This window comes from Zingiber officinale, chromosome 9A (genome assembly GCF_018446385.1).
Source record: "Zingiber officinale cultivar Zhangliang chromosome 9A, Zo_v1.1, whole genome shotgun sequence".
Lineage (NCBI taxonomy): Eukaryota > Viridiplantae > Streptophyta > Magnoliopsida > Zingiberales > Zingiberaceae > Zingiber > Zingiber officinale.
Window position 1 is genome coordinate 125,635,649 of NC_056002.1, and position 27,144 is coordinate 125,662,792.

The window sequence follows — 27,144 nt, forward strand, 5'->3', positions numbered from 1 at the left end:
ATGGTATATACAGATACCAAGCCATAATGACAAATAAGTAGTAACCATCCATCCGAGGATAATGCTCTTTCATCTACCCTACGATCTAAAATCAACTGCAGATGGGCAGGAGCCTAAATAATAACCAAGGGTCTAGTAGGATAGTTGATATCCTACATTACGGTCTAATCTTACCAATGTATAGGCTTGAGCCTACATAACAAGCAAAGAGTCTAGTAGGATATTCAATTATTCGCTATGGTTTACATGCGATAGCTCAAGATCACTATCTGATCTAATGGGCAGTTTAAATGCATAGACATGCATTAAATAACAAGTCTAATAACCTATGTCTAGCTACCACAACAGCAAGTACAATAATAACAATTTCAACCAAGGGAATTCTAGTCATCTAATAAGGTCTCATCTAATATAATACTATATAACTGCACCTTAGTGTAACTGCACTAGCGTATAGGCATGAGCCTAAGTAACAAGCAAAGTCTAGTAGGATGCTCGATATCCTACACTACATTATCATCATCCTAACAATAAGCACGAATTCAAATCAGCGACCAAGGTCTAGTAGGCTATCCAGTATGATAATATCATACATATGAAACAAAATCAAGCATGAAGAATAATGAGGATCATCTCTAAGGTCCAACAACATAGTTATAAAGCTCAAGCAATGACATAAATAGAGACAAGGTAATAAAATTATCAATCAAATCATAACTCATCCACTAAGATAAAAAATCTAAAGAAAACAAAGCAAGAAATACCCGCCTTAATGTGGATCGCGCTAAAACTATCCTCACGTTATAATAGTCATCTCGTATCAGTGTCCTACATCACACGATACATATTATAACTAAGTTATACATAGACTCATTAGCTAACCCTAATCCTAACCCGAGTAGCACTGGATCACTTATCCAATTAAGCTCAATTAACCAATTCATTAATCCAAAGAAACATGAATCAATAGTCCACAAACTCTCAACAGATAGATCATCCAAAATGGAAATCAAGGACGGGAAAAACACCGAAAGCAACTTATAGATGGATAGAACAAGATAGAACAATGATTGGGTGCCTATAAGACTTTTATCCGTGGATACCTCCAACCTATCAATCAATCAATTACATCCAAAGGTTAATCCAGATTCTATTATGCTAATAAAAGCAACCATATTTACAGAACCCTAGAAGTCGAGGTTAAGATTTACCCCTTTCTGACCACTCCTCCGGCATTGGATCCCTGGCAGCAGGTGTCGGTGTAAGGAGGGGAAGCTCTGCATTCACCACTAATGACTCCTTAGATGACAACGACTATCGCTCTGGTCCTCAAGCAAGAGGGAGGGTAGCTCTAGACCCCCTAGCGTAGTTTGCCCCTTGCGATGATAGCAGCACCAAGCGATCGACCTATGATGGTAGCGATCGAGTGAAGGTGGAGGCACTGAGATGAACAAGGGAGTCAGGACTATGAAGAGGAGGAAACGCCGTTTGGAGAGCAGCAAGGAAACATGACCGACGGTGGACCGTAGAACCAGGCGACGTGCACGATGATGCCGAACGACCGTGGCTGGCAATCTAGGCACCGGTAGAGGGAGGAGGGTGCATGATGTCAGCTATTAGTTAGTGGCAGTCGGCGGCAGGCAACGACGGTGGTGCTCGTGAGAGGAAGAAAGGGGCTCGGGAGAGTGTGATTAGGGCACGAGCAGTCGACGCGTCAAACGACCTCTGGTTGGGACCATCGTCTAAGGAGGAGACGTCTTGCTTGTGGCTGGAGAGGAGCTGGCGATGATGGGCCGCGTGGTGTCAGGCGGCGATGCAAGGAGGCCGGGAGAAGGACTGGCGACGACTGGATTTGCGCGGGCGAGGAAGAGGATGAGGAGGGGTCGATGATTGGAAATCGGGAGGGGAGATAAGGGAGTCGGCCAAATAAACTTAAACCTAGGTTTTTCACTTATATGCCTAGGTTAAGTTAATCAAATTAATTAACTCCCACCTAAGTGATAATTCAAATAGACTTTTCTTAAGCCTAATAGGTCTATCCCCTTAAATCCGAAAAAATTTCTAAAAATTCCTCAAAAATCCAATAATATTATTTCTCTAATAATACTCACTTTTAATTTGTCATATCTTACGGTAGTAGTGACGAAGAACCTTAATTTTGATTCTAATGCTCTGATACCATATTAATTGGGATAAAAAGAATTTATAACCTTTATTCAAGAGTGAACCATATTTATATACAAACTAGGAATCTATCTTAGGAAACCATAATTAGGTATAATTAGGCTAATTGACAATTTGCCTAATTGACCGATATAGGTGTTATTAAATTAACACTAGTTTTGTTCGGGATGTTCGTCCGCATGTTACTATATTGGATCCTAAGTCTTTGAAGTGTATCTTTCTTGGTTATTCTCTTTTTTAAAAAGGTTACAAGTATTATTGTCCTAGTATTTTTATCTCAATTGATATTACTTTCATAGAAGATACACTTTATTTCCCATCCTCACCTATTCTGACTCGTCAAAGGGAGGATGATGATTTGTTAATGTATTCTATTACATCCTCCATATCCATCACGGAACCTGCTCCTATCAAGCCTCTTATTATTCAAGTCTACTCCAGACGTCAACCTCTTCATTGATGTCCTACACCTACTACTTCGTCATCAGATCCAGTCCCGTGCAATGATCTTCCTATTGCATTAAGCAAAGGTAAACACTAGTGTACTTATCCTACTTCTTTTGTTTCTTATAATGGCTTGTCATTTTCCTCTTGTTCTTTTATTGCTTTACTTGACTCTAGCTCTATTCCTAAAATTGTCTATGAAGTCATATCTCATCCTAGTTAAAAAGATACAATGATAAAAGAGATGAATGCTTCAAATGACAATGATACTTGGGACTTGGTCAATCTACCTTTAGGAAAACGGGCTATTGGATGCAAATGAATGTTCGCAGTTAAAATCAATCCAGATGGATCAATTGCAAGATTAAAAGCCTGTCTTGTTGCTAAAGGCTATGCTCAAGACTTATGATGTGGATTATTATGACACTTTCTCCTGTTGTAAAGTTGACATCTGCTCGATTGTTTATTTCAATGACCGCTACTCATAATTGACCTTTACATGAACTTGATATCAAAAATGTTTTTTTTTCATGGTGATCTTCAGGAGGAGGTGTATATGGAGCAATCGCTTGGTTTTGTTGCTTAGGGCGAGTTTGTCATCTCCGAAAAGCTTTGTATGGTTTGGAACAGAGTCCTTGTGCTTGATTTGGAAAATTTAGTCAAGTTGTTGAAAAATTTGGTATGATGAAAAGCAAGTCTGACCATTCTGTATTCTACAAGCACTAGCGGGTATCATTTTATTAGTTGTGTATGTGGATGATATTGTTATCATTGTAAGTGATACTATAGGAATCTCATCTCTTAAATCTTTCATTCATACTCAGTTTCATACGAAAGACTTATGGGTGCTAAATTATTTCTTGGGTGTTGAGGTTACGAAGAGTAAAAAAGGCATATTTTTATCTCAGAGAAAATATGCCCTCGACTTAGGAAATTGGGTGCAAAGCCTTGTAGTGTTTCAATGACTCATAACATGAGAGATGAGAACTATGTGAACATCCTAAAAGATATCGAAAGTTGGTTGAGAAGTTGAATTACCTTACCGTAACTCGTCCAGATATTGCATATTTGGGTAGTGTTATTTCATGTGATCTCCACTTGTTCATCATTGAGTAGCGGTAGAGCAGATTTTGTGTTACTTGAAGAGAGCACTCGGTCAAGGTATCGTATATAAAAATCATGGGCATGATCATACTGAATGTTTTTCAGATGCAGTAGGGATGACAATTGGTCGGGTTCGGGTCGGATCGGGTATAGGATATCCATCCCCATACTCATTAAAGGATCGAATATCTTATATACTAATAATTCTTCTTCTTTCTATCTAACTATCATCTTTCAATAAAAGTATACTAGAATTAATATCATATTAAAAAATATATATAATTTAAAAAATAAATTAAACATCAATATAGCCTACTTCTAATGTCAACAAAAATAGTTAGTGGGCTTTGGGAAAATAAAATTTTCTATATATATATATTAGTTACCATATTATCTGTATAATTCACTCTTTATGAATTCTTTTTATCCCAATTAATAATATTCAATTATTATTCCATTTTGAGTTTACACTTTTTATAGCAAATATCACACACATAACACATACACACACATTCATTATGGTTAGTTTTAGGGACTAATGTATTTGACATTCGTTGCACTGATTTTAATAATATCTAAAAGAGGGCTTCAAGGGCTAAGTTGTAACTGATATAAATATGGATATAAAACTAAACAAAAACATGAAATATGGATGGTGTAATATTTTAAAGAATATTAGATGTGCAATGAAATCATTCAACTATATTTAAAATTTTTTCTCTCAAATGTGTAATCCCATATAAAAGCCCACATGTTGAAAGATGAAAGTTAACATTTTTTACAGCAACAATTAAACCCAGCAATTTAATTGATTTAAAACTCATCACTATTAAAGAGATTTTTTAAAATTTTCTACCATGTACCCACTTGCCTCTAAAGTCGTAAGTGGCTAACTTCACTTTCTTGACATTCAAGCAGACATGTACCCAAAAGTCAATCAATATCTTCTAACCATGCACATGCCTCCTAGGGATCAATACCTCCATTGGAAAAATGTAAAATGATTCTTTGTCAATTTGGCAAGCAAAGGAATGCATGCCTTATCGATCTGCACATTAGCTCAAACTGTAGCCAGGCTAACCATTGACACTCTCAATGGATTACCCTTGGAGTCCATTGCAGGTGGCACATCTGATTTATAGTTCCTTGCTGGGATCAATCCAAGCATCATCTGGATGGCGAGTTCAGAATAAGACTAGGTAATGCACCAACAAGTCAGCTGCAACAGTAGCTATGTTAACCATGGGCACTCTCAAAGCTCAGAAGGATCAATCTTGAAGCCCATTACAGGTGACACATCTGACTGACCTGCAATCCCCTCTTCAGTATCGATACAAGTTTTTGATGATGAGTCTGGAATAGAACTGGGTAAGTCCTCTGGGCTCTAATCAACCCTTTGCAATAAATGCACTACTACAAGCTTGACCTTGGCCCCAACATGGATCTCAAATAGCACCGTCTCGAGGCATAACCTGACATCATGAAATAAAATAAACTTAGCAAAAAAATCACAGCTGAAATTGCAAACCAACGAGCAAAAGTCTCCTAGGTCAAAGATACACATTGACTTGTGCAAAAACATGTTAAGTTCAATAGTTCACAAATACAAGTCAAAAAGCAAGAAATCCACAAAGTTAATTTATGAACCTCACTTTGATACTAATAAAAATTGTCATGACCCAAGTTAATCTTCCATGTGCCAGGAGGTACTCCTCCTAGTTATAATTAGCTAGAATATATCCATGCCCATGATGACAATAAATAACACAACATTAACAAGTACACAACAAAACATGGTTTTATTCCTTTCTCAAAGTAACAGAGAAAATTTTACAAAACATCAACGAAACCATTTTGTATAAGAAAGGAAGGTGCTAAACAAAGTATTATTTTCAATAAATGAAAGTCAACAAGATGTACACTAATAAAATGTTAAACGAGAATAACCATAGGTAAAATATATAAAGTAAAATCTTGTTTTAAATCATACATGGATTTGTATCCAATTTTAGTTATTTCTGATTTGTTTACAACTAGAATGTTTATTAAGAAGCAAATTGTTAGTAGTGTCATCTAACACATGGGTTAAAGTCCTCACATGATAAACAACAATATAGTGTCATACACAAAATATATACTCCCTGCACATGTCTCACGATATGTCCTTAGGAGCGGCTAGGAGTTCTAATAAAAGGCTAGACTTAGAGTTTCATTTTATACTATTTAATTCTCCATTTATTATAGCTATTTATTCCTTTTAGGGTTTCCATATTCAAATATTATTCCACTTTTAGTTTATACATTACATAGCAAATATCACATTTAGAATACAGTGAGCTTGAGGGACTAATCTATGTCAATATTTGTTCAATACCTTCATAGATTTAACAATGTAATAAAGGAAGGTTTTAAGAACTAAGTCGTGATAGGTAAACATATAAGTATGAAATAAACCCAATCTCAAACATGGAAGGTTAAACATCAATCGATGAGCAATTAAAGCATCCAGTTAGAGTTTTAAAACTCCCCCCCAAATGTGATCCTATATAAAAGCCTATATGTTCAAACAACATTTATTAGCAAAATAAATCCAATAACATAATTCACCGAATATAAGATGGTTTGGAGAGTTTGCTCTACCATATACCTATTACACGTTCGATGTATTACCTTTGAATCGATTCCATTATTACCATCCCTTCACAAGTAGTAATATGGTAAACCTCTACAAACAAATATGGCACCTTGATGTTACAAGCTATCATAATCATGACCCTCCCTTAACAAGGATTTCACTCATAATAAACCAAAGCACAACTTAGAAGTTTACCAACAATTGAAAACTTCACAATCATCAAACTCTAGGTAGCTCACTTACTACACCAAACTATTACACTATTACAATAATGTTACATGTCCAAAGAAACTTAAATTTCTACCCTTATAGTCACGACCCTCACATATTTAGGACTTTATCTCTTTGACTTCACCAAGTTCCTCCCTGAGCTCCAATGCAACAACTTGATCTAAGAACTGTCTCGATCCATGCTTCCAGCTCTCGAATCCACTAAGCTTGCCCTTGAGCTTCAACGCAACAACTTGATTCAAGCTAAGCTCTTGAGCATATAAGCTATACAATCACCAAGTCCACAATTTGATCCCATTGAATCTATCAAACTCCTTACTCTATTCAGTCCAAGCTTCCATCCCTTAAACACATGATCTCTACAATCGCCATGTGTATTATCCAAGTACCTACGTATTTGATGCACATATCAAATCATAACACTAAATTATATTGCCAACATATCAAGACAACATGGTCAAACCCAACCACAAGGGCAAAGTTGTTTCCATTACTATGAATAATAAACATAGTAAAAACATTAAATTTAGTGATCAACCAATAATACCATTGGATATAGTCTTAATCTAATTACTATACCACTCAATAACAAAACAATACAAAGACCTCTCCCACACTAAGCTAACAATGATACAACACCATATAAATTATCAAACAATAATAGATCAAGAGAGAGCTCGTACCTAACCATTCCCTTAATCAAGGGGATAATATAAGAGGATACGATAAGGAGCAGAGCTCATATCACCAAGAGAAGGGGATATAAACCAAGATTTAAATGTTCAAATAAGATCATGAATAGGCGAATGACATCAAGCAACCCCTAACCTAAATTCAGTTGTCTTCTGATAGAAAGATTTGATGGTATGAATTGAAGAAATCTACTCAACAACCAACACTCCTAATCAGAATCAAAGAGGGAAATCACAGGATTAAAACTTATAAAGAGAAAAAAAAAATGCAACACGTGATAGTCAATGGCTTGGAAGTTGCTATCGACGTGAGTACAGAAGGGAGAGATCAGATTATAAAAGAAAGAGGAGAAAAAGGTGGCATCTTGAGTTCCAGAGGTAGAAAAAAAACACAATTGCTTGCTGGAGGTTGTTTGGCAGAAGTGATTGACTTTGGGACTGTACAAGTGAGTGGGTGGGAGCACAAAGAGGATCAAGAAGGGGAGTGAGAGGGAGAGGGTATTGGAGATCTTAGGGTTGTTAGAGGAGAGAGAGGAGCCACGGTGATTGTCGAGAAGGAATCATGAAGAGACGAAGGGTTTGGAGGTTTCGGGAAGAATGATATGTGGGGAGAGAATAAGAGAAGATTTAAATAATACTAACCAGGATTTAAAATCTTGTATTGTGTTGTGCGACACAATCGAAATGTATCAGTCCAATGAATCACCAAAACTTGATATTTTCCTATGTTGTTGTTATCATGTCAATGAGTATTGTGCCATGCCAACACTCGATACCCCTTGACTTGCTACAAGACAGGCTTAGATGAATTGAGATAATGTTATTTATTTTGTTGGTGTTCATAATAAGATAATGTCAAAGTTATACCATTTCGGATGGAATACAAAGTTCAAACTTAAGTGTATAGTTGTTTTGTCTTGTTCTTTTTCTGCTTCATATATATCTTCCTTCCACCACCAATTTGCATCTAGTACTATACATCAAAATGTTGGCACGATAGTGCACCACTATCATTCCATTTAAAAATTGAAACTCTGACATGAATCAAGATTTTAAACCTTGATTCTAACATCCAAAAAAACTTCACTAAATCCAACCAAGCATGACTAAATGAGTCTATCTCAAGTTAAAACTTGGTTTAAACCCTACAGTGACCAAAATAAATCCAAATTGTGACCAATCTAAATTTATCCAACCCTAATCACGACGCCTATGGTTTGAAATCTTGTATCATACTTGGTGAAATGGTCAAAACTTCTCGTGCTGACAATTTATCGAAATTTGATTATACTTTGTAGCAAGATGTATCAATCACGTTCATTTTATCAACATTTGACACCCGTTCACTTGCTAAAATTTATTCTAATGTTGTTTTGTTTTTGTAGTTTGTTTCTATACAAGATAACGTCAAAATCGTAGCATTACAATGGAAAAATAGATGTCACGCCACAGGTGTAATTCCTGCACATCAGGAGCTACCCCATTCGACAATAATATAATAAAAGAGACTTAGGGGCAATCTAAACAAGATAACTAAGAAAATCATCGAATTTATTTATTTATATCATTTTCTTTATATACAACAAAAACTGTATGGATAAAACAATAAATGAAACAAAACATAAATAACACGAATAAAAATCAAACCAAACTAGAAATTGGTCGAGATCTTTGAATGTACAAGATTTCGATATTTTTTAAATATAAAATATATTAATTAAAAACTAAAATATTTAACATAAATATTTAAAAAATAAACAAGATAAAAAATAATCTTTTTAAAAAAGGAAAAGCTATGAAAATAGATAAATAAATAAATAAAAATTTTATTATAATTTTTAAATTAAAATAAATGAAATATAAAATTAATTAGATAATTTTATTAGGGTTTAATAAAGTCTCTTTAGATTATCTCTATCATAGCTAGGAGTTGATTAAAATAGTTAACCTAAGTTTAATTAAAAAAAATCTAAAATCCGACACCACTCGCGAGCCCGCACGACTTCGGCGGTGTCGCGGGGTTGCGCGACCAGTCATGGCCGCGGGGATTGTGTGTCTCCTTCGGTGCGACCACGTTGGTCGTGCGACCCCTCTGCAGTGACCACAGGGTTGCACAATGCCTCCGCACAACAACGGAAGGGTTATGCGACCCCTCCACTATTGTTGCAGGGTCGAGCGACCCCTCCGTTGTGATCACGGGGTCGCGCAACACGTCACACCTGTCGTGGGTCTGGTGTCGGAGTCGTGCCGGTGCCGGTTGCCCAGCGGAACGAGACGTTTTGCTCGTTTCGACCGTTTCGGCACGACACTTTAAACCAAACTACAAGCTGAAATCGACTACAATATCAAAATGGTGTCTGCGCCTGCAAAACTGGAGGCCAAAGAAAAGAAGATAGTAAGTACAAATTGTTAAGTGGGTAATTAGAAGAGGTGCATGAATTTAATCTTTTTTAAGAGGTCAGGGAAGTAGAGTAGATCACAATCTCTTATTACAACTTTAAGTTCTTTTTCAAGTTCTCAATTTATACGTAAATGTATATCTATAATCATCTAACATTTTTTTATGTTAGAATTTATAAATCATCAATTCTTATTATTAAAATCAGTAGTATACATGTCGTCAACGATATAATATCAACATGCTAAATTATCACAAATCATGAGTATCAACATATATAATTATCATCAATGGTCTAAAGCTGATAAATCAACTAAGAAGTGAATGCCCTCATAATGTAATAACGTCATAGGTTAAGAGCCTCCTCATTGGTGGAATACACAATAAACATTGACCGTGGGCGACCATGCTGCCTCAACAACATATGGGTGGTTAGGGTTCTGGACCGTGGGTGACCGCACTACCACAACAACATGTCCAGTATTATTCTATTATAAGATTAGGCTTAGAGTTTTCACTTTTAGTATTTCATTTTCCCCATTTAATATCCTTATGATGTTTAATTCATTTTCGTTCATATCTTATCAGTCAGTTTGAACAACCAACCCAAGTCAACTTTATATGGTCGTTCATTTAGATATCGTCATAGGGTTCAAAGGTAAACATTATAAAACATGAAGCTATAAGTTTCAACAATAAGAAGTATCAACAATATGAAAGATCAAACAAATCTGAAGACATATATCAATGGAAGAGTAATTTAGACCATCCATTTGAATTTTTAAAACAACCCTTCCTATCATAATTCCCATATAAAACGCACATGTGAACATGAAATAACCAATTATTCACCCTCCATAGATTTTATTTTTAAATATGATTTTAATCTCAATTTTGAAAACAGTTATACAAGCATACCTAATTCATGTATCTAGTTATTCATGCACAAGGAAATGTATAATGTCCTCTTTTATATACAACAAAAGTTTTGAGTGTTGGTAGGTCATCGTGCTCCACTCGAACTCGTACCTTCAAGTACAATATGAAAATAATTCAAATACTCAAAATGATATTTAATAAGAAGATAATATAAAATCGAAACATTATCTAAGACATAAAGTCGATAGATCATTTTTGATCTTGCTACCTCGTAATATTCCTCATTCCTAAATGAGATCTCCACTACGATCTAATAACAACGTTATTTAACCAACTTAAATAGAATTGATTGAAATAGAATATACCTTGCAACTTTCTTTTGATCGACGAAATAGTAAAGGTATTTCATTGATATGAAACCCCTGGCCAATCAACCCGTTAATTGGTGGTTGTACAAGTTGTAATAAGAGATGGAGGGCAACTTACTCCTGTTGGGTGTGTAATGCTGCCCCTGTTGCTGGAAAATTAGGAAGAAGCAAGAAGAGGAGCAGTTTTTGGCTGAAAAAGGAAGCAACGATGATGCTCTTCCTGTTAGGAAGAAAAGAAGAGCTACTGCTCGATGAACAAAGGATAAGAGGCTACCTTATTGATTGTCTTGGTGTTATTATTGGACAAAAAGGGGGAAGGATGCCGCGGTTGAAAGAAGACAACAAGGTGCTGCTCTTGTTGCTGGGAGAGGGCAGCAATTAAGGCTCCTCTTCCCTTCTTCTTTAGTGGTCTCAGCTAGCTCCGGCGGCTGCTGGTGAGATGCAAGGACAGCAAGGGAGAAGAGAAAGAAAGGGTGATGGAGAGGTTGTTGGCGTCTATTGGCTGGAAAAGAGCAGCAACTAGGGCTGTTGCTGTTGGTGCTGTTGGAGAAGAAGAAAGGCAGCAAAGATACTGCTCTATGTAGCACGGATACTCCAAATTTTTTTTTGAAGTATTGGACACGGATACGGATACGATATGCAAATACGCGTATCAGATATGGCCAAAAATGTGTCGTGGACTTTTTTGAGGTTTGACCAGGTGGATATGTCTTGGACACAGCAAAGGATACGGCTAGGATACGTTTTTCCTGATATATTTGGACAAATTGCAGATATTTAAATTTTTAGGGGTTAATTGAAAAACTTGAAATTTTCTAGGACTAATTGGAAAATAATTAATAAAAAGGAATTGGGTTGTGGGCTTTTAAACCCTAAATCATAATCTTTTTCTGCTCGCTTCTCATCCTACTCGCCTCTCATCGCCTCTTTGACGTCGCCTGCCTCCCTTTATGCCCCCGCCACCGCCGCTTGCCATGTAAGCCCTAAATTATTGTTTTTAATTCTGCTCCACTCCTCTAAAGTGCTTAAACCCCTAATCATTTTATTAAAAAGATTTGATTTTGAAATTTGAATATAAGCCCTAATTTTTCAGTCTCTTTTTCCTTCTTTTTAGCTTTCAATTTTTTTGATGAACAGTATGTAAAAGTCTCGGTTTTGATCATCTTTCATGATCTTTCAATATATATATATATTGTAATGATTGTCGAATTATAGCTTTATCGTATCTTATATTTTCAAAATTTGTCGTATCGCTGTATCCGTATCGTATTTGATACGATACCCATACATGTATCCATGCAACATAGCTTTTTGGTCAATAAAACCTTTATGTGATGTGACATGAGACTTTGATTGGTCTATGAGGGTTCCACAAGTACACAATTCCTCCTCTTCTCCTCTGGTTCATCCTCCCTCCTTTGCCTAAGGTTAATGTCGCCCGGCACGCTTGGCATGTCTCATTCTGATCAGGGAACAAAACCCTAGTTCGGAACACGATTTCAGCCCTTGTTTGTGACCTATTATCCTATGATCACTCAATACAGGTAAATGCACAAGATACCTTTAGAAGTCAGTGCATTAAGATTAGTGCTTTTGGTGTCTCCAGAACATCGAAGTCATGCCAACCATTGAGGACAAGGTAGGAAAACTATTCTTCCAATAATGATGTATAGCAGTTGGATACTTGTATTTCTTTATGGATATGCCTTGTCCTCAGGCTCACAATATATGACAACAAAACAACTTCTATATCAGTTGCAGGCTCATTTTCACATTCTCTCACTCTTGACTTTTTTTTTTTTCTTTTATCAGGACGAGCTAATGAGCAATGAGGAACTATTCTTCAGTTTATCACAAGTTCTGCGAAAATTTCCAAAAGAAACGGGTAAGCTTCCATTATATGTTAAGTGACTATTGATTGGTTGTCATGTGACTGTGCATCTATACAATCTTTGCTCAGATAAAGTACTCTGTCACTTCTGCTTCAAACCTAAAAAGGTTACAGAAGAAGCTTTGAGGCCTACAATAAAAACTAGGAAGGTCCAAATGCTGATATCAGATATCATAGTTCTTAAAACTGCTTTGGATGCCTTACCTTTCCTCTCTAAGGTATGCATGAATTCTCGTGATAATTGATGCTATTGGGGTTTTTATATCTAAGCTACAGGAAAACAATGCAAGATAAGCCATCTACTTTAGCACTGGCAACTATTTCATTCTTTAGCTGATCTTTCAAAATTTTCCTTCTGAAGACATTAGGACTGGATGATATGCATGTAGGAAATGTTATCATTTAGTGCATGATTATTCTATTTGAAACAATGGTCAACATTTGCTTTAAACACATCTATGTTTTCCTCATATTTGAGTAAAAGTCTCTGTAATTACTTTTCAGGTGCTTAAAGATGCAAAAAGTTTGCTTCTTTGCAATATCTACAAGACTGTTGGTGAAAATAAAAAATATGGGGCAATGAGAAAAAGGTTGGTATCACAATCTGCCTCTTTGTTTTAACATTCATCTTTTTTCTTGAAAAAGAATTTTGAGTGAACCAATGTGTTCACACAATTCTTTATTTTGAGTCAAGCTGAAGTTTCGTTAACATATATTAGGGATCAGATGATAAAAAATACTCGCTTGAAGATTACTTTGGTTAGTTTAACAAATGCAACAAAAATAAAGTAAATAAAACAAATCAAATACTAGATTTAATGTGATTCACAGCCCCCCACGAACTACTATGTCCATGACCTAAGTCTCCAAACAATCACCAAGCTTTTCTCCTTCTCAGTCATCACCAGAGATTGAGAAACCTCTGACAATTTCTTTTATTTACAATTAAGCACAAGGAAACTGAAATAAAAATTACAAAGAGCTTTGGAATGTCTTTTAAGTATGCCGAGAATGTTAGCCTTCAATACTGCTCCATCTTCTCTTTTCATAGATGTAGATTTCAGCTGCTACCATTGCTGCCTGACGCCCACCAATTGACTACTAAGTTACTACTAGCTGCCTATTCACATTAGTCGTTAGCAAATTAGACTGTGGTTGCTCCATCAAAGGATTCTGACAATTCAAATTATGTAACAACAGTCGATTGGACATTTTCTAGTATTCAATTGATCCATGATCAGTTGATTCACCCGTCGATTAAGCCACGAAAAAAAAATTTGACTGATAATCACTATGAGTCAATTGGAAATACCACAACTCATCCTTAACCTCAATATCTCCCTATTTGGGTTTGAGATTTTATGAGTCAATTAATCAAGTCTCATCAATCGACTAGACTGGATCACCACGAACATACTGGATCACCACGAACATAAACTTATTTTATTCGACCGCTGAGTACCTAACTCAGCTTTCAGTTGATTGGTATCATATACCAGTTGACTGCCAGTTGATTGGTGCGCTTGACACGACCATTCTAAGGTCGAATTCGCCTATATTGAGGTATTACCCTCAACCTGGGATAGAGTCTCTCAACGCTTAATTCCCTCAAAGTTTACCTTAGCCTCAAAGCCATCTTCCTTCAACCCTATATCCTTCGGATGCACCTGAGCCCACGACTCTCCTGACTCTCCGTGCCATCGTTCACACCTTTTCCTTTTAAGTCTGCTTCCCTCGGCTATATTTTGATGTTCCTCGTCCTACAGTCCTTTACCAATCTCCATGGACGTCAAGCTACCGGATATCCAACCAAGTTAGCTGCACTAAGTCATCTTCATGTGTATTCTACCAAGTCCTGCAAACTTAAACACACACAACAAAATATTAGACAAACTTAATTTAAACCCTTTGCCTACACATTAAGATGTCTGATTGCACCAACAACATAGGGAGTTTAAGATTAGCGACCAACAAAAAAAAGGGTCACAGAAGCCTTTAATCTAGGTTTAACATGAAATGCAGCTGGAGTAGGAACCATCAAAAAATAATCGGTCCACAACAGGTACCCTTATTTTCCACAAGTGGAATCTTTCCCCATAACTTTAAGGCATCAGATGGAATAGTTTCAAAGGTTAATTGCAGCACATCAAATTCTCCACACAGAATATTGGACATTCGTCTTTTCCTCTGAGATGATTGCTGGGCCAGCAAAAGCTATCTGCCAGCAGTGGAGTTGGCTGACCAGTGAATAGAAACTACGACAAAAGGTCCGGTTCTAACCCAACATAACCATTGGACAGGAAAACAAAAGATGCTGAGCTAATTCTGGAATAGGAATTTGCCTGTGAGAGTGAGTACATGGGCACGTGCATCCCATCTAGCATTGTCAAACGTCCTATCATAATCCAATTTGATAATGATTCCTCTTCATTTTCAGATTTACACTGATTAATCAGCTTTGATTCTGGAGTAGGCTTTGTGCTTTTGCTTTTGGTGAAGGAAAGCTGTAAGTTGACAATCAGATCCTCAATAATGCATTGCAATCCAACAACAAACATTTTGAATATCAACTTGACCAGAAGGTACTCTACTGCCATTCAACAGTTATCAAATAGCCTGCATACTTCTACTTTTGTCATAAATGTTAGATAGAAATAGTTGATGCATTTGGAGGTGGCGTCCTTGCATGAAAATCCTCAAATAAGTCATGTCAAAGCATGTCTTAGGAGGACAAGAGGAACTCCACATTGAACCCATCTGGCTTCAGACTTTACAATTTTCCTAGTCTTCAAGAGGCACTAAGAATCTCTTCTTTCAAAAATGTGCTGCTAATAGATCCATGAACCTGTCATGATCAGCAAAAAATGTAAAGACATAATTGCAGAAAAGAGCTAGTAGTACCCATATGTTCTGAGTAGTGATCAGAAAAAACTTCAAGAATAGCTGGGCTCTAGTGTTAGAATTTCTCTGCTGCTTTTCATTTGCTGCAATGTGATAGAATTTAGAATTCTTGTCCTCATCCTTGGCTCATCTAAACTTTGGTCTATGCTGCCCAACTTTGGTCTTGCCCAATTTCAATGAGTTGAGCTCAACTTTGGTCTTGCTTTCTAAATTGGAAGTTTCAAGTGTTTTTGCTCTCCGAAAATATTAGTTTGACAAGTTCTCCTAGCAGAAAGTTTTGCTTACTCCCAACTCGAGCCTTAACAAAGCTCTCCCACCCTGTAAGCCCAGATCCTAGGGGGCAAACTCAAGTGCACACACCAGTTTCTTTGACCGACCATTTTGCACCTTCTCTGGGAATTCATACTGGAAAAACTAGTTAATTCTGAAGACAAAAGATGCTAGGGGTGAGGAAATTAACCTTGCAAGATCAAAAAAGGATGAGGGAATGATTAGACAACCACAGAGATAGAGCAATGGCCAAGCATCCTTGCAACATCTCTGCAGCACTAGAATTGATACAGATGCTGTCCAATTTGGCATGACATGGATTTCCCCCTTGTGAACTGGCAACCCTGCAGTGGTACATCCTATATTTCCTGATCAGAAAGCCAATCCTTAAGCATATCTGAAGTTGCTTGACTCGTGATGCAATTTGCCCTTTCTGTCACCTCATCCAAACGTTCAAAAGAGGAGAAAAAAAGCATTTCTTTCCTATAAATCAAGATTTCCCACCCTTCTCTTTCCTTTCCCTTCTCGGAATTGATGACCGCTTTTTTTTGTTTCAGTCTTTTTTTTTCATTTTTTCCCAATGATAAAATAAAAAAAAACACACGGTTAATCGGCAGTTGTTGGCTCATAACTACTTGTTCAAACTGCCGATTCACAATTATTTTTAGGCTTGAATCGAAACCTTCCCGGCTGTTGACCTAGTTATGCCAGTTCGGACCTGGCCCGGGGTCGGGTATTCTCCTATTGTGCATCACCCATCTATAGATACTAGTAAGTAATACAAGTTAGTTATTCTTCAATGACAATGATACTCTCTTCTAGGAAAAGGTCCATATATGTCTTATGGGAACATGCAATCAACATTTGTAAACCCTCCATCAAAAAGACTTAAAGTTGAATATAGGGAAGATCTACTGCCATACCCCTATGTACCTCTTTGTGCAAGCATCCCATCCAGATTTTCCTCTGATCAAGTGTTTACTGCAAATATGAGATCTCATCCTAGAGGTTGCGGGGTCACTAGAGACTGCTAGGCAAAGACTGACAGATTGGTTTGCATAGGATGGAGAGGTAACCCGGGCGTATGACTTCTTCAAATGGCCTAGTCCTAGGATGTCGTGGGCTTGGATAGTGTGGATGACTTATCTGCAACCGAGTCATGTAGTCAATTTCTGGATGCTGGCACTGTGGAGGCTTCCCACTAGAGATAGACAAGATTATCGGGAGGACCGACAATGCATGTTTTGTAGGTAGATGCTTGACCATTTGTTCTTCTAATGCCCTCATATTGCAGAGCTATGGCGGAGGATCTGAGGTTGGCTCCACATGCCTCCGGGGATGTCCACATATCACCGGATGCTTAGAGTTTTTGGCCAGCCTATTGTGGTAGCAAGACGTCGATAAAGGTTCGTCACTTGGATGGCACAAATTCGTAGTTTTTTTTTTTTGTGAGGGATAGTTAGATATAGAAAGGCTTCAAGTATACAGGTCTTTAAGTGTCTACTTAGATCTGACTTCATCAAACATCTGTAACCCCTAAAGCCTCATTTTCTATATTTTGGCACATGCTCTACAACTTTTACTTATCCAAAAAAAAAAGATAGATAGGGGAGCATCAAACAAAGGAATGCGAAAATACTCGAGGTGATTGATTGATTGTTCTAATGATAGAGATTTAAGGAACATAACAACTCGCAAGCCCACTGGGGTTTGTCAGACTTCCTAATTAGATTGACATAGGTGACTACCCTATTGAAGACACTATAGAAGATAGTTGGATTGACACAAGTCGTTGTTGTATTCTTTTCGTAGATAATAGAAGCAATGCTCCAAGTCATGGTCGATGATCCTCCTTTTGATTATGATTGGAGAGCCACCTTGAATCCTTTAAGTTAACACGACTTCAATCCATGAGCAAAGGAACTTAATGGGCCACCCCAGTTATTTTGGTTTTCCACATTACCCATTGATCTCACTTGTGGGCGAGAACGACCCAATAAGTGCTTGAACATTTGCAATTGCCAACTATCCAGGGAGTGATTTTACTTCAAAACTTTTTTGGCTACTTAAGTTGAAACTACATGAACGCCTTGCTACTTGATCCATTATGATATATGCGTCAATGACTTGCCTAACGGACCCAAAGAATTACTTGAGATTGGAAGTTGTAGTTCTTCAAGCAAGGTTTCTTCCCATCTTTGTTGGGTCGGAGGCTCTCCGACGTTTCTCTCAATAGCAACCTCTCTCATTCTTTCTGTATCTATGGTGCAAAATTCTTCAAGTAATTTACAAGTTTCTTGCATGCAACTTCTCAATGACTTCTTTAACAAGTGGCTATAATTCTATACCAAAAATCTTTTTATACAAACTTCTCTCGAGGATTATTTATTATGAGAATTTTAGGGTTATTAGTAATGTTTGTATGCATCTTCCATGAGGAACATACTAAGATCTGACCTGAGACCATTGATCTTATACCTATATTGTTCTTTACATGTTCCTCACTTGGGATAATTAGGTGTTTTAGGTAATAATAGAGTCTCTTTTTTAGGGAAATGGAAGGCCAATAACAAACCATCATGAAATTGATGTACTTGTAGAGGCGATAAAATATGATTATTTCTCTCTATATTTCCTTTTGGAGGACGTGAAAGGAACAAGGTTATCAATGCTTCATTTGAGTTACAATCAAGTCGAGTAGGGTGAAGAGTCTCATGATTAAGTGTAGGTTGTCAGTTGCTTGTCATCATTCAAATCTAGAAATTCAGTTTAGAATACTAATCGATTAGAGGTTTCTTCTGTTTGCCACTTGATGTTGGACTAATTTAGTTTCAAGTTCAAATTGTAAATAATGGTGGCAGTCATTTTTGTCTTGGACTTGCGAGAACAATTATTTAAGGAGCATGTTTTTTCTATATTTGCTACAAATTTAATTAGAGCATCAACTCTCTAAAGGCCTCTAATTTTAGTTAAGGCCCTGCCAAGACTCTTTTTCTCAAAAAGCTCTGTTGAGACCCCCTCTTGACCAAAATATGCTTTCTTGGTTATGCGAGTTCAAGAATCACATACCATGTTTTGTCCAAGGCATGCTTGAGTGCCAAAATAGAGATAACGATGTTGAAATTTCCAATTGGTAGCCACAAATAGTCATAAACATTAACAATACTAAATGGACTTCTAGCATATCATGGGAAGCAATACAGAATCATATTTTGATCAAAATTTAGTACCAAAAAATCTAAAAGTAATATTTGAGTGCTAAAATAAATTATTTTAGGATCCATTATGTGATTCTTGAAAAATAATTTTAAGTGTCAGTGTCTTAAACAATCATTAGATACCTAAATAGACATTAGATGCCTCATTTTTTTTCTTTTGACACTCAATTTTTTTTTCTATTTATAAAGAATTTCATCTCTTTTTTATTTTTTATTGGTGGTGCTGAAGGTATTTTTTGGTTAAGATATCTCAGAAAGGCTTTGACTTTGGGCAAGAAAGACTTTGGTGGGGCTTTAACTGAAAATAGGGGCCTTTTGGGGCAATAGTCCATTCAATAATGTCCAATCTTTTGTTGAAGAGCAGAAAAAAAAAGTTGTTGATGCTCCTACCTCCAATGCTCATATGACAATTTTAGTGGCCATGCTAGTTGGTTATTATTCTTAACACATGCAATTCGATAATTGTGGATGAATTGTTAGAATTTCTGTTGGTGATTGAATGCCCTAGCTAACAATTTGGATAAAAGTTTTAAAGGGCTTCTGTGTACTGTTTAGGATTGGGGATGTCATTGATGAGGATGTTATACATGCAAGGGCTCCTTTTATTGCCTGCACTCAACAATGTTTTGCTATTAAGGCTGGAATTGATGGATTTCTTGATGTTGCAAGGCGATCTTTCTGCGATACTAGTGAAGGTTTAATTCATGTTTTTTATTTATTTGAATAGTTAATCTTCTAATTATATGGTCACAACAGCTGTGCATAATCTCACAAATAAGTACCGTGACGAGTTTAAGCTACCAAATCTGAAGATTCCTTATAACAATAGACAAGGATTTTACTTTAGTATTCCACAAAAAGATGTCAGCGGAAAGCTTCCTGACAGGTTTATTCAGGTTTGTATCAGTTTATATTGTTTGAAATGTTGTCTTTATTTTTGGTATTACCCTTAGTAAAAGTTCTTAAACATCAATATTAGGTTATGAAACATGGAAAAAACATACACTGCTCAAGTTTTGAACTTGCATCTGTGAGTACACTTCTCTTGTTTTCTTCTATATTTGTAAGATTATGCATTTCATGGACTGCTTGGTTATTGCTTATCATAATGAAGGGTTTGGATAAATTTATTAAGTTACCAAGAACCTAATTGTAATTTTCAACATAAAACTTAAAGTGACAATTTAAGGTTGTGAGAATGGAGATGAACAAGATCCTTCTCCTTCCTTCTTCCTCTCAATCTCCCTAGTCACCTTGTAGCAATTTGATATTTTCTCTGTTGTACTTTGGTAGCACATCTATATTCATCACCAACACTGTTGGTGTTATAGATTAACACTGCTTGGACGATCAGCAGGAAGGACATTCTTTCATTGCCTTGCTGTATCGTAAGTGTTTGATTCTTCATCCGCCATTGAATTACTACATCAAATGCTAGTTTGGCCTTGACTATTTCAGATGGACGAGCAAAAAGAATTCAGACTATCATGTGAGCCAATGTTCAACCTTGCAAGTATTGGAGCTTTTGTTACATCCATCATCTCAATCTGAAGTAATTCTAACGATTGAGTTGACTTGATATTGTTATCAGTATGGATAGATTTTCTCACATCATGAAATAGTGGGGAAAATTCCTACAGGTCTTAACATGACAAATTCAGGGAAGAGGTAAAATGATCTGGCCATTTGAGATCTAGCAATTTGGTTGAAGAGAACAAGCTAGTTTTTAATACTTTTCGTGGAAAAATATTATTATTTGTGCTTTCTGAAAATGGAAAATTCCTCCTTTCCTACAGCAACTTCTTATATGACTTAAGCTATTCAATCTTTTCTTTGTTTGTCTTAGTCTCATTTGCACAATCAGACATTTTATATAGCGCATTCACTTGTAGGAATTCTTCAATGTCTTCTTGGATCATAGACTCGTGTGCATCTACAAGTTCATCAAATTCTTGTCTCATATTTTTCCTTGTTCAGATATATAAAGTTCATATTGCTGATGGTTCTTTTACATCTATCTCTAGTAAAGGTGATATTAGTCCAACTTTACCTTTAAAACCTTCTTCTGTCTTGTATGTTTCTAGCTTTCCAAATAACATTTTGTCCATTCGTTCTATTACTAAAACACTTAATTGTAAAGTAACCCTTCTTGTTGGTGCAGGTAGGTCGGCTAGAGGGGGGTGAATAGTCCCTGCACAAATCAAAACAAAAAAAAACAACCTTTCTCGAACTTTAACTTAGATTAGTAGGAACAGCATAAAAATAAATAATACAAAAACTGAAAGAAAGAGACTCGGAAATTTACTTGGTTACAACCAGGGTGGTTATTAATCCAAGACAATGACAGCACTAGAAAAATCTCCTTCGTGTAGGCGGAGAAGCCTCTTACAATCTTTGAACGCTCAAACTATTGCTAGGAAGTGAATGCTTGAGTTGATTGACTATTTCCTAGCTCTAGGGCCTTTTTATAGCTCTTGGAAATTCTATCTATAGTTTGAGGGTGCCTCCCAAGGGTATGGAGGGCGCCTCCAGCGAGGCGGCAGTGGATAAAATTTTTTTTTATCCATTGCCAATGGCTAATTTGGCCAAGTCGAGGGGGTCCTGATAGATCGTTTGAAGCGATAGAGGGGGGGGTGAATATCGCGCCTTTTAAAAACTATTTCTTTTTCGTATTTTGAAACTAAAGTCGTGCAGCGGAAATAAGAAAACAAGACAAGGTATTTTACTTCGTTCGGAGCCTAGTTCGACTCCTACTCGAAGGCTCGCGGTCCTTGACCGCACCGATGGGCAAAGCACTATAACCCTTCTTTCTGAAGTCCTTCGGAAAGAAGCAGATCGTACAAATGAGTAAGATAGTAACACCCTACTATCTTACTAAATAATAAGTACAATGCAATATGAAAATATACTGACAGTAATAGCTTGTTGAGCTAATGAAGACGTGTAGCACGATCCGTACGTAAGAAGAGCTTCGAGATGATCGAAGAGTTATCCCTCGGACTTGAACCTCATTTTATAGGTGTCCTGGACACTCATTCAATCTTGTTAGATAACAAGAACCTAACTTTGAACCCTTTGACATAATCAAAACACAGGTTCGATCGTCAGATGCTTCCCGCACCAACACCGATCGCCTGGCTGATTGCGGCCAACCGAAATAGGACTCACCCGAACCCAATTTCCGGCCTTCTTCTCGAGCAGGCTTCCGCTCCGGCTTCTCGTCCCTCAAACGTCGCGTACGTTCTTCTCATCCACCGGTGTATTCTTCCGCAACCCTCTCGTCCCTCGAACGCATCGAGCCCGTCGGCTCCCTTCCTGTACCGTCCTTCTCGCTAGCTGCGTCTTTCGCTCGACTTCCTGTGCTCCTAAGCTCCTGTACACTTAGACACAGGGATCAAAACCAAACAGGACCTAACCTAACTTGGTTAATCACATCAAAACAACCACGGGGTCCAACACTCTCCCCCTTTTTGATGTGCATTAACCCAAGTTCAAATTAGGGAGAAAAACAAACAAGTAGTAATTGTAAAATAAACATTTTAAGCATAAATTTGCAATAAAAGAAATTGCAACATTAAATGTAATTCAAATTAATTTAAAAAAATTGAGTTATCAAAAAAAATCTTAACTTCCCCTAAACTCCCTAAACTTGTACCTATTCCTCTCCCTTTGATCACATAAAAAAAACAGGGTAGAAATTTTCAAGTAAAAAAAAAATCTAAGTTAGGAATTTTAAATAAAAACATTGAGAATAAAGATTTATGAAATTTTCAAATAATTGACAAGGATTTAAAAGCATTATTTAATTTACATGTTTATCAGTTTGTCATTTAAATACTCAATTCGTTAATCGGCTTCCAGGCTGTGGCGAGCACTAGACCTTCTTGGTTATTTGATCATCAACCACTTCTAGACAAAGTCTTTTTAAAGAATTTAAATATTTAATTTGTCTGAAAGTCGTAAATCCAAAAAATATTTTAATCTAAGTAAAACTTTGGAACCCAATATAGGTTTCTTCCTACTGGGTTAACTAAGAATTTGGGGGGTACATATCTGTTATGAAAGAAATCCGTGTTTTAGACACCATGGAGTTATTGACTTATATAGAGAAGGATATACAGTATAATTACAATAATACCCCTAGTTATGTTATAATATTCTAACACTCCCCCTCAAATTGGAGAATATAGATCATATGCACCAAGCTTGTTACATATGCAAGTCAATTCGGGGACCTCTCGATGACTTAGTGAATATATCTGCTAGTTGATCATGTTAGTTGACAAAACTAGTAGATATTTCTCCCGATATGACTCTCTCTAACAAAGTGACAGTCAACTTCAATATGTTTTGTCCTCTCATGAAAAATTGGGTTCGAGGCAATATGCATGGCGGCCTGGTTATCACATATAAGTGACATTTGTATAACCTCCCTAAACTTGAGTTCCTGAAGCAACCGTTTTAGCCATATAAGCTCTTGACTAGTTATGGTCATAGCTCGATACTCTGCTTCTGCACTGGATCTTGCCACAACATTCTGCTTTTTGCTTTTCCAAGAAACAAAGTTACCTCCGACAAATATACAAAACCCAGAAGTGGATCTTCTATCAGTGGAAGATCCTGCCCAATTTGCAATAAAGTATCCTACGACTCGAGTATGTCCTTTGTTCGCATACAAAAGACTCTTTCCTGGTGTGCCTCTGATATATCGAATAATGCGAGTCACAGCATCCCAATGTTCTTTGCATGGAGAATTGAGAAACTGACTTACTACACTTACCGCAAATGAGATATCTGGACGAGTAACAGTAAGGTAGCTTAGTTTTCCTACTAATCGCCTATACCGTTCAGGGTCTGGAATAGGCTCCCTTGATTTGACATGAGCTTGACATTAGGATCCATAGGGTTGTCGACTGTCTTTGAGTTTAACATTCTTGTTTCTTCCAAAATATCCATTGCATACTTTCTTTGGGATATGACGATTCCCTGTTTAGACTGTTCTACTTCTATCCCCAAGAAATATTTGAGTTTGCCGAGATCCTTTGTCTGGAAATGTTTGAAAAGATGTTATTTCACTTGTGAAATCCCAAGATAATCACTACCTGTGATGACAATATCATCAACATAAACCACTACATAGATGCAACCAGTAGATGAGTGGCGATAAAAGACAGAATGGTCAGCCTCGCTCCGAGTCATGCTAAACTATTGAATAACAGTACTAAATCTACCAAACCATGCTCTGGGTGATTGCTTAAGGCCATATAAAGATTTCCGCAGGCGACATACAAGACCAGAAGACTCCCCCTGAGCAACAAAACACGGAGGTTGCTCCATGTAGACTTCCTCGAGTAGATCGTCATGTAAGAATGCATTTTTGATGTCCAATTGATAAAGAGGCCAATGGCGAATCGCAACAATTGACAGGAATAAGCGTACAAAAGACATCTTGGCAACAGGAGAAAAAGTATCCCCATAATCCAATCCGAAGATATGAGTATAGCCTTTAGCGATGAGATACGCCTTAAGTCTGTCAACCATACCGTCTGGACCAACCTTTACTGTATACACCCATCGACAACCAACTACTGACTTCCCAAGTGGTAGAGGAACGAGGTCCCAAGTCTCACTACTCTGTAAAACACACATTTCATCGAGCATAGCCTGTTTCCATCCTGGATGGGCAAAGGCATCATCTGCAGTCTTAGGAAGAGAAATAGACGACAAGGATGAATGACAAGAATAATAGGAAGGAGAAAGACGATGATAACTCAAAGAAACATAGTGAGGAGAAGGATTATGAGTGGAACGCATACTCTTTCGAAGTGCAATAGGAATATCCGAGTCAGGAGACGGGACCGGAGGAAACGGCGAAGGACTTGGCTCCAAAGATGTATCCACGACAGTATCAATGCTGGTCGGCGGAAAAACAGGACGAGGACGACGCTGATAAACCTGCAAAGGAGGAGACGAGGCCGGGGATGATAGAGGCGCCTCTGGAGGACAAAAGATAGTCACTGGTGCATGTAGAGAGGGAGAAACCTCGGACTGGGAAGCGGGAGGCCCAAAAAATGAAACCGAATCAAAGAATGTGACATCAACAGAGATGAAGTACCAACGAAGAGTAGGGGAATAACACTTGTACCCTTTCTGAGACCGTGGGGACCCAAGGAAAACACACTTCCTTGGGAGGATGATGAGGGTATCAATGCTAGGATCAAGATTATGAGCAAAACATATAAAACCAAAAACCTGAGGTGGTAAAGGATAAAGAGGATGATGAGGGAAGAGGATATGATGAGGTATTTTACCCTGGAGAGTGGAGGAAGACATGCGATTGATGAGATAACATACAGTAAGTACGACATCATCTCAAAACTGATTAGGAACATAAGAATGGAGAAGAGTCCGAGTGGTCTCAAGGAGATGATGATTCTTGCGTTCTACAATCCCATTCTGTTGCGGAGTATGAGGGCAAGACGTGCGATGCAGCACACCATGAGATGCCAAGAAGGAACGAAACTGAGTAGAAAGATATTCACGTGCATTATCACTTTACAAAGTTCGAAGAGAAATACCAAACTGAGTTTTGATTTTATGAAAAAAAGATTGAAAAATAGAAAATAATTCTGAACGTTCCTTCATCAGATATAACCATGTACAACGGGAAAAATCGTCTATAAAAGTAACAAAATATCGTGATCCCAATATAGAAGAAACACGACTCGGACCCCAAACATCAGAGTCAACCAAAGCAAAGGGGGGCATAGCCCGACTCAGTGCGAGGAGAGAAAGAACTTCGAACATGCTTATCTAACTGACACGACTCACAAGATAAAGACTTTAAGTGAGAAAGACTAGGATGTAATTTTTTTAACTTATCAAGACCTGGATGCCCCAACTGAGCATGAATAAGAAGTGGAGATGCTGTCGCCGAACCAACAAGAGAGGGTTGTTGAAGCCGATAAAGGTCATGAGATTCACATCCGAAGCCAATCATCCTCCCCGTACTCTGGTTCTGTAAGGAAACAGATGTTTTAGTAAAAGAAATGACACAATCAAGAGACCGAGTAAGTTGACTAATTGGCAATAAATTAAAGGGAGCTCCGGGAACATAAAGAACATTATGAATGGGAAGAGACGGAGAAGGATGAACAATACCAATACCCTTGGATTCAGTTTGGGAACCTTTGGCTATGGTGACAATTGGTAAATAACTAGAAGTAGTGGGAGAAGAAAATAAAGATTTATTACCAGTGATTTGATCGGTAGCCCCAGAATCAAGAACCCAAGGATCTGAAGAGCGAGATATGCCAGCAAAGGAATTACTAGTGTGTGCAACAGTAGCAGTGGAATCAGAAGCTTGACGATCCTCAAACCATTTCAGAAAGTCATTATAGGAAGGTTGTGGGTTTGGATATGGTGTTAACTGTGAAGTGGAAGCTGAAGAAGCAACAGAACTCTAAACGATCTGATCAGTGCGAGGAGGTCGACCATGCAGACCCCATCACTTATCAATCGTGTGGCTCGGGCGGTGGCAATGATCACACTAAGGATGACCTTTGTCACCCTTGCGAGGCGGAGGTCTATTGTTGTGTTGAGAGACCAAAGCTAACAAGTCAATAGGAACGGAAGGAGACATCGTCAAGACTTTGGCCGGGACATGAAGGAGAGTCGCCCAGGTATTGTCCATGGTAGCTTCTGTGCGACTACCTAGGATATGATCACGAACATGAGAATAATCTGTGGGCAGGTCATATAAAGCCATAGAAAAAAAAATTTCTTTCGATTTTCAAGCTCTTCAACAGGACTGGCCGCAGGTGGTAGCAGTTCATTGAAGTCACAAAGAAGGCTAGAGACAGAACCCAGATAAGTTGACATTGAATCCTTGATCTGATGGGCGCTGAGAATGGTCATGAGATCTTCACA

At 37.5% G+C, this 27,144-nt stretch overlaps 1 protein-coding gene across 1 annotated transcript in view; it reads left to right on the forward strand.

The window, feature by feature from the left end:
* The window catches only part of LOC122021480 (DNA mismatch repair protein MSH4), an 87,630-nt gene that overhangs the window by 32,051 nt on the left and 28,435 nt on the right, over positions 1–27,144 (forward strand). Inside the window, exons 9-14 of the mRNA XM_042579602.1 lie at positions 12,748–12,820; positions 12,896–13,044; positions 13,331–13,416; positions 19,771–19,910; positions 19,972–20,111; positions 20,195–20,245. Of these exons, the coding sequence (XP_042435536.1) occupies positions 12,748–12,820; positions 12,896–13,044; positions 13,331–13,416; positions 19,771–19,910; positions 19,972–20,111; positions 20,195–20,245 (639 nt within the window). The remainder of the gene's footprint in view (positions 1–12,747; positions 12,821–12,895; positions 13,045–13,330; positions 13,417–19,770; positions 19,911–19,971; positions 20,112–20,194; positions 20,246–27,144) is intronic.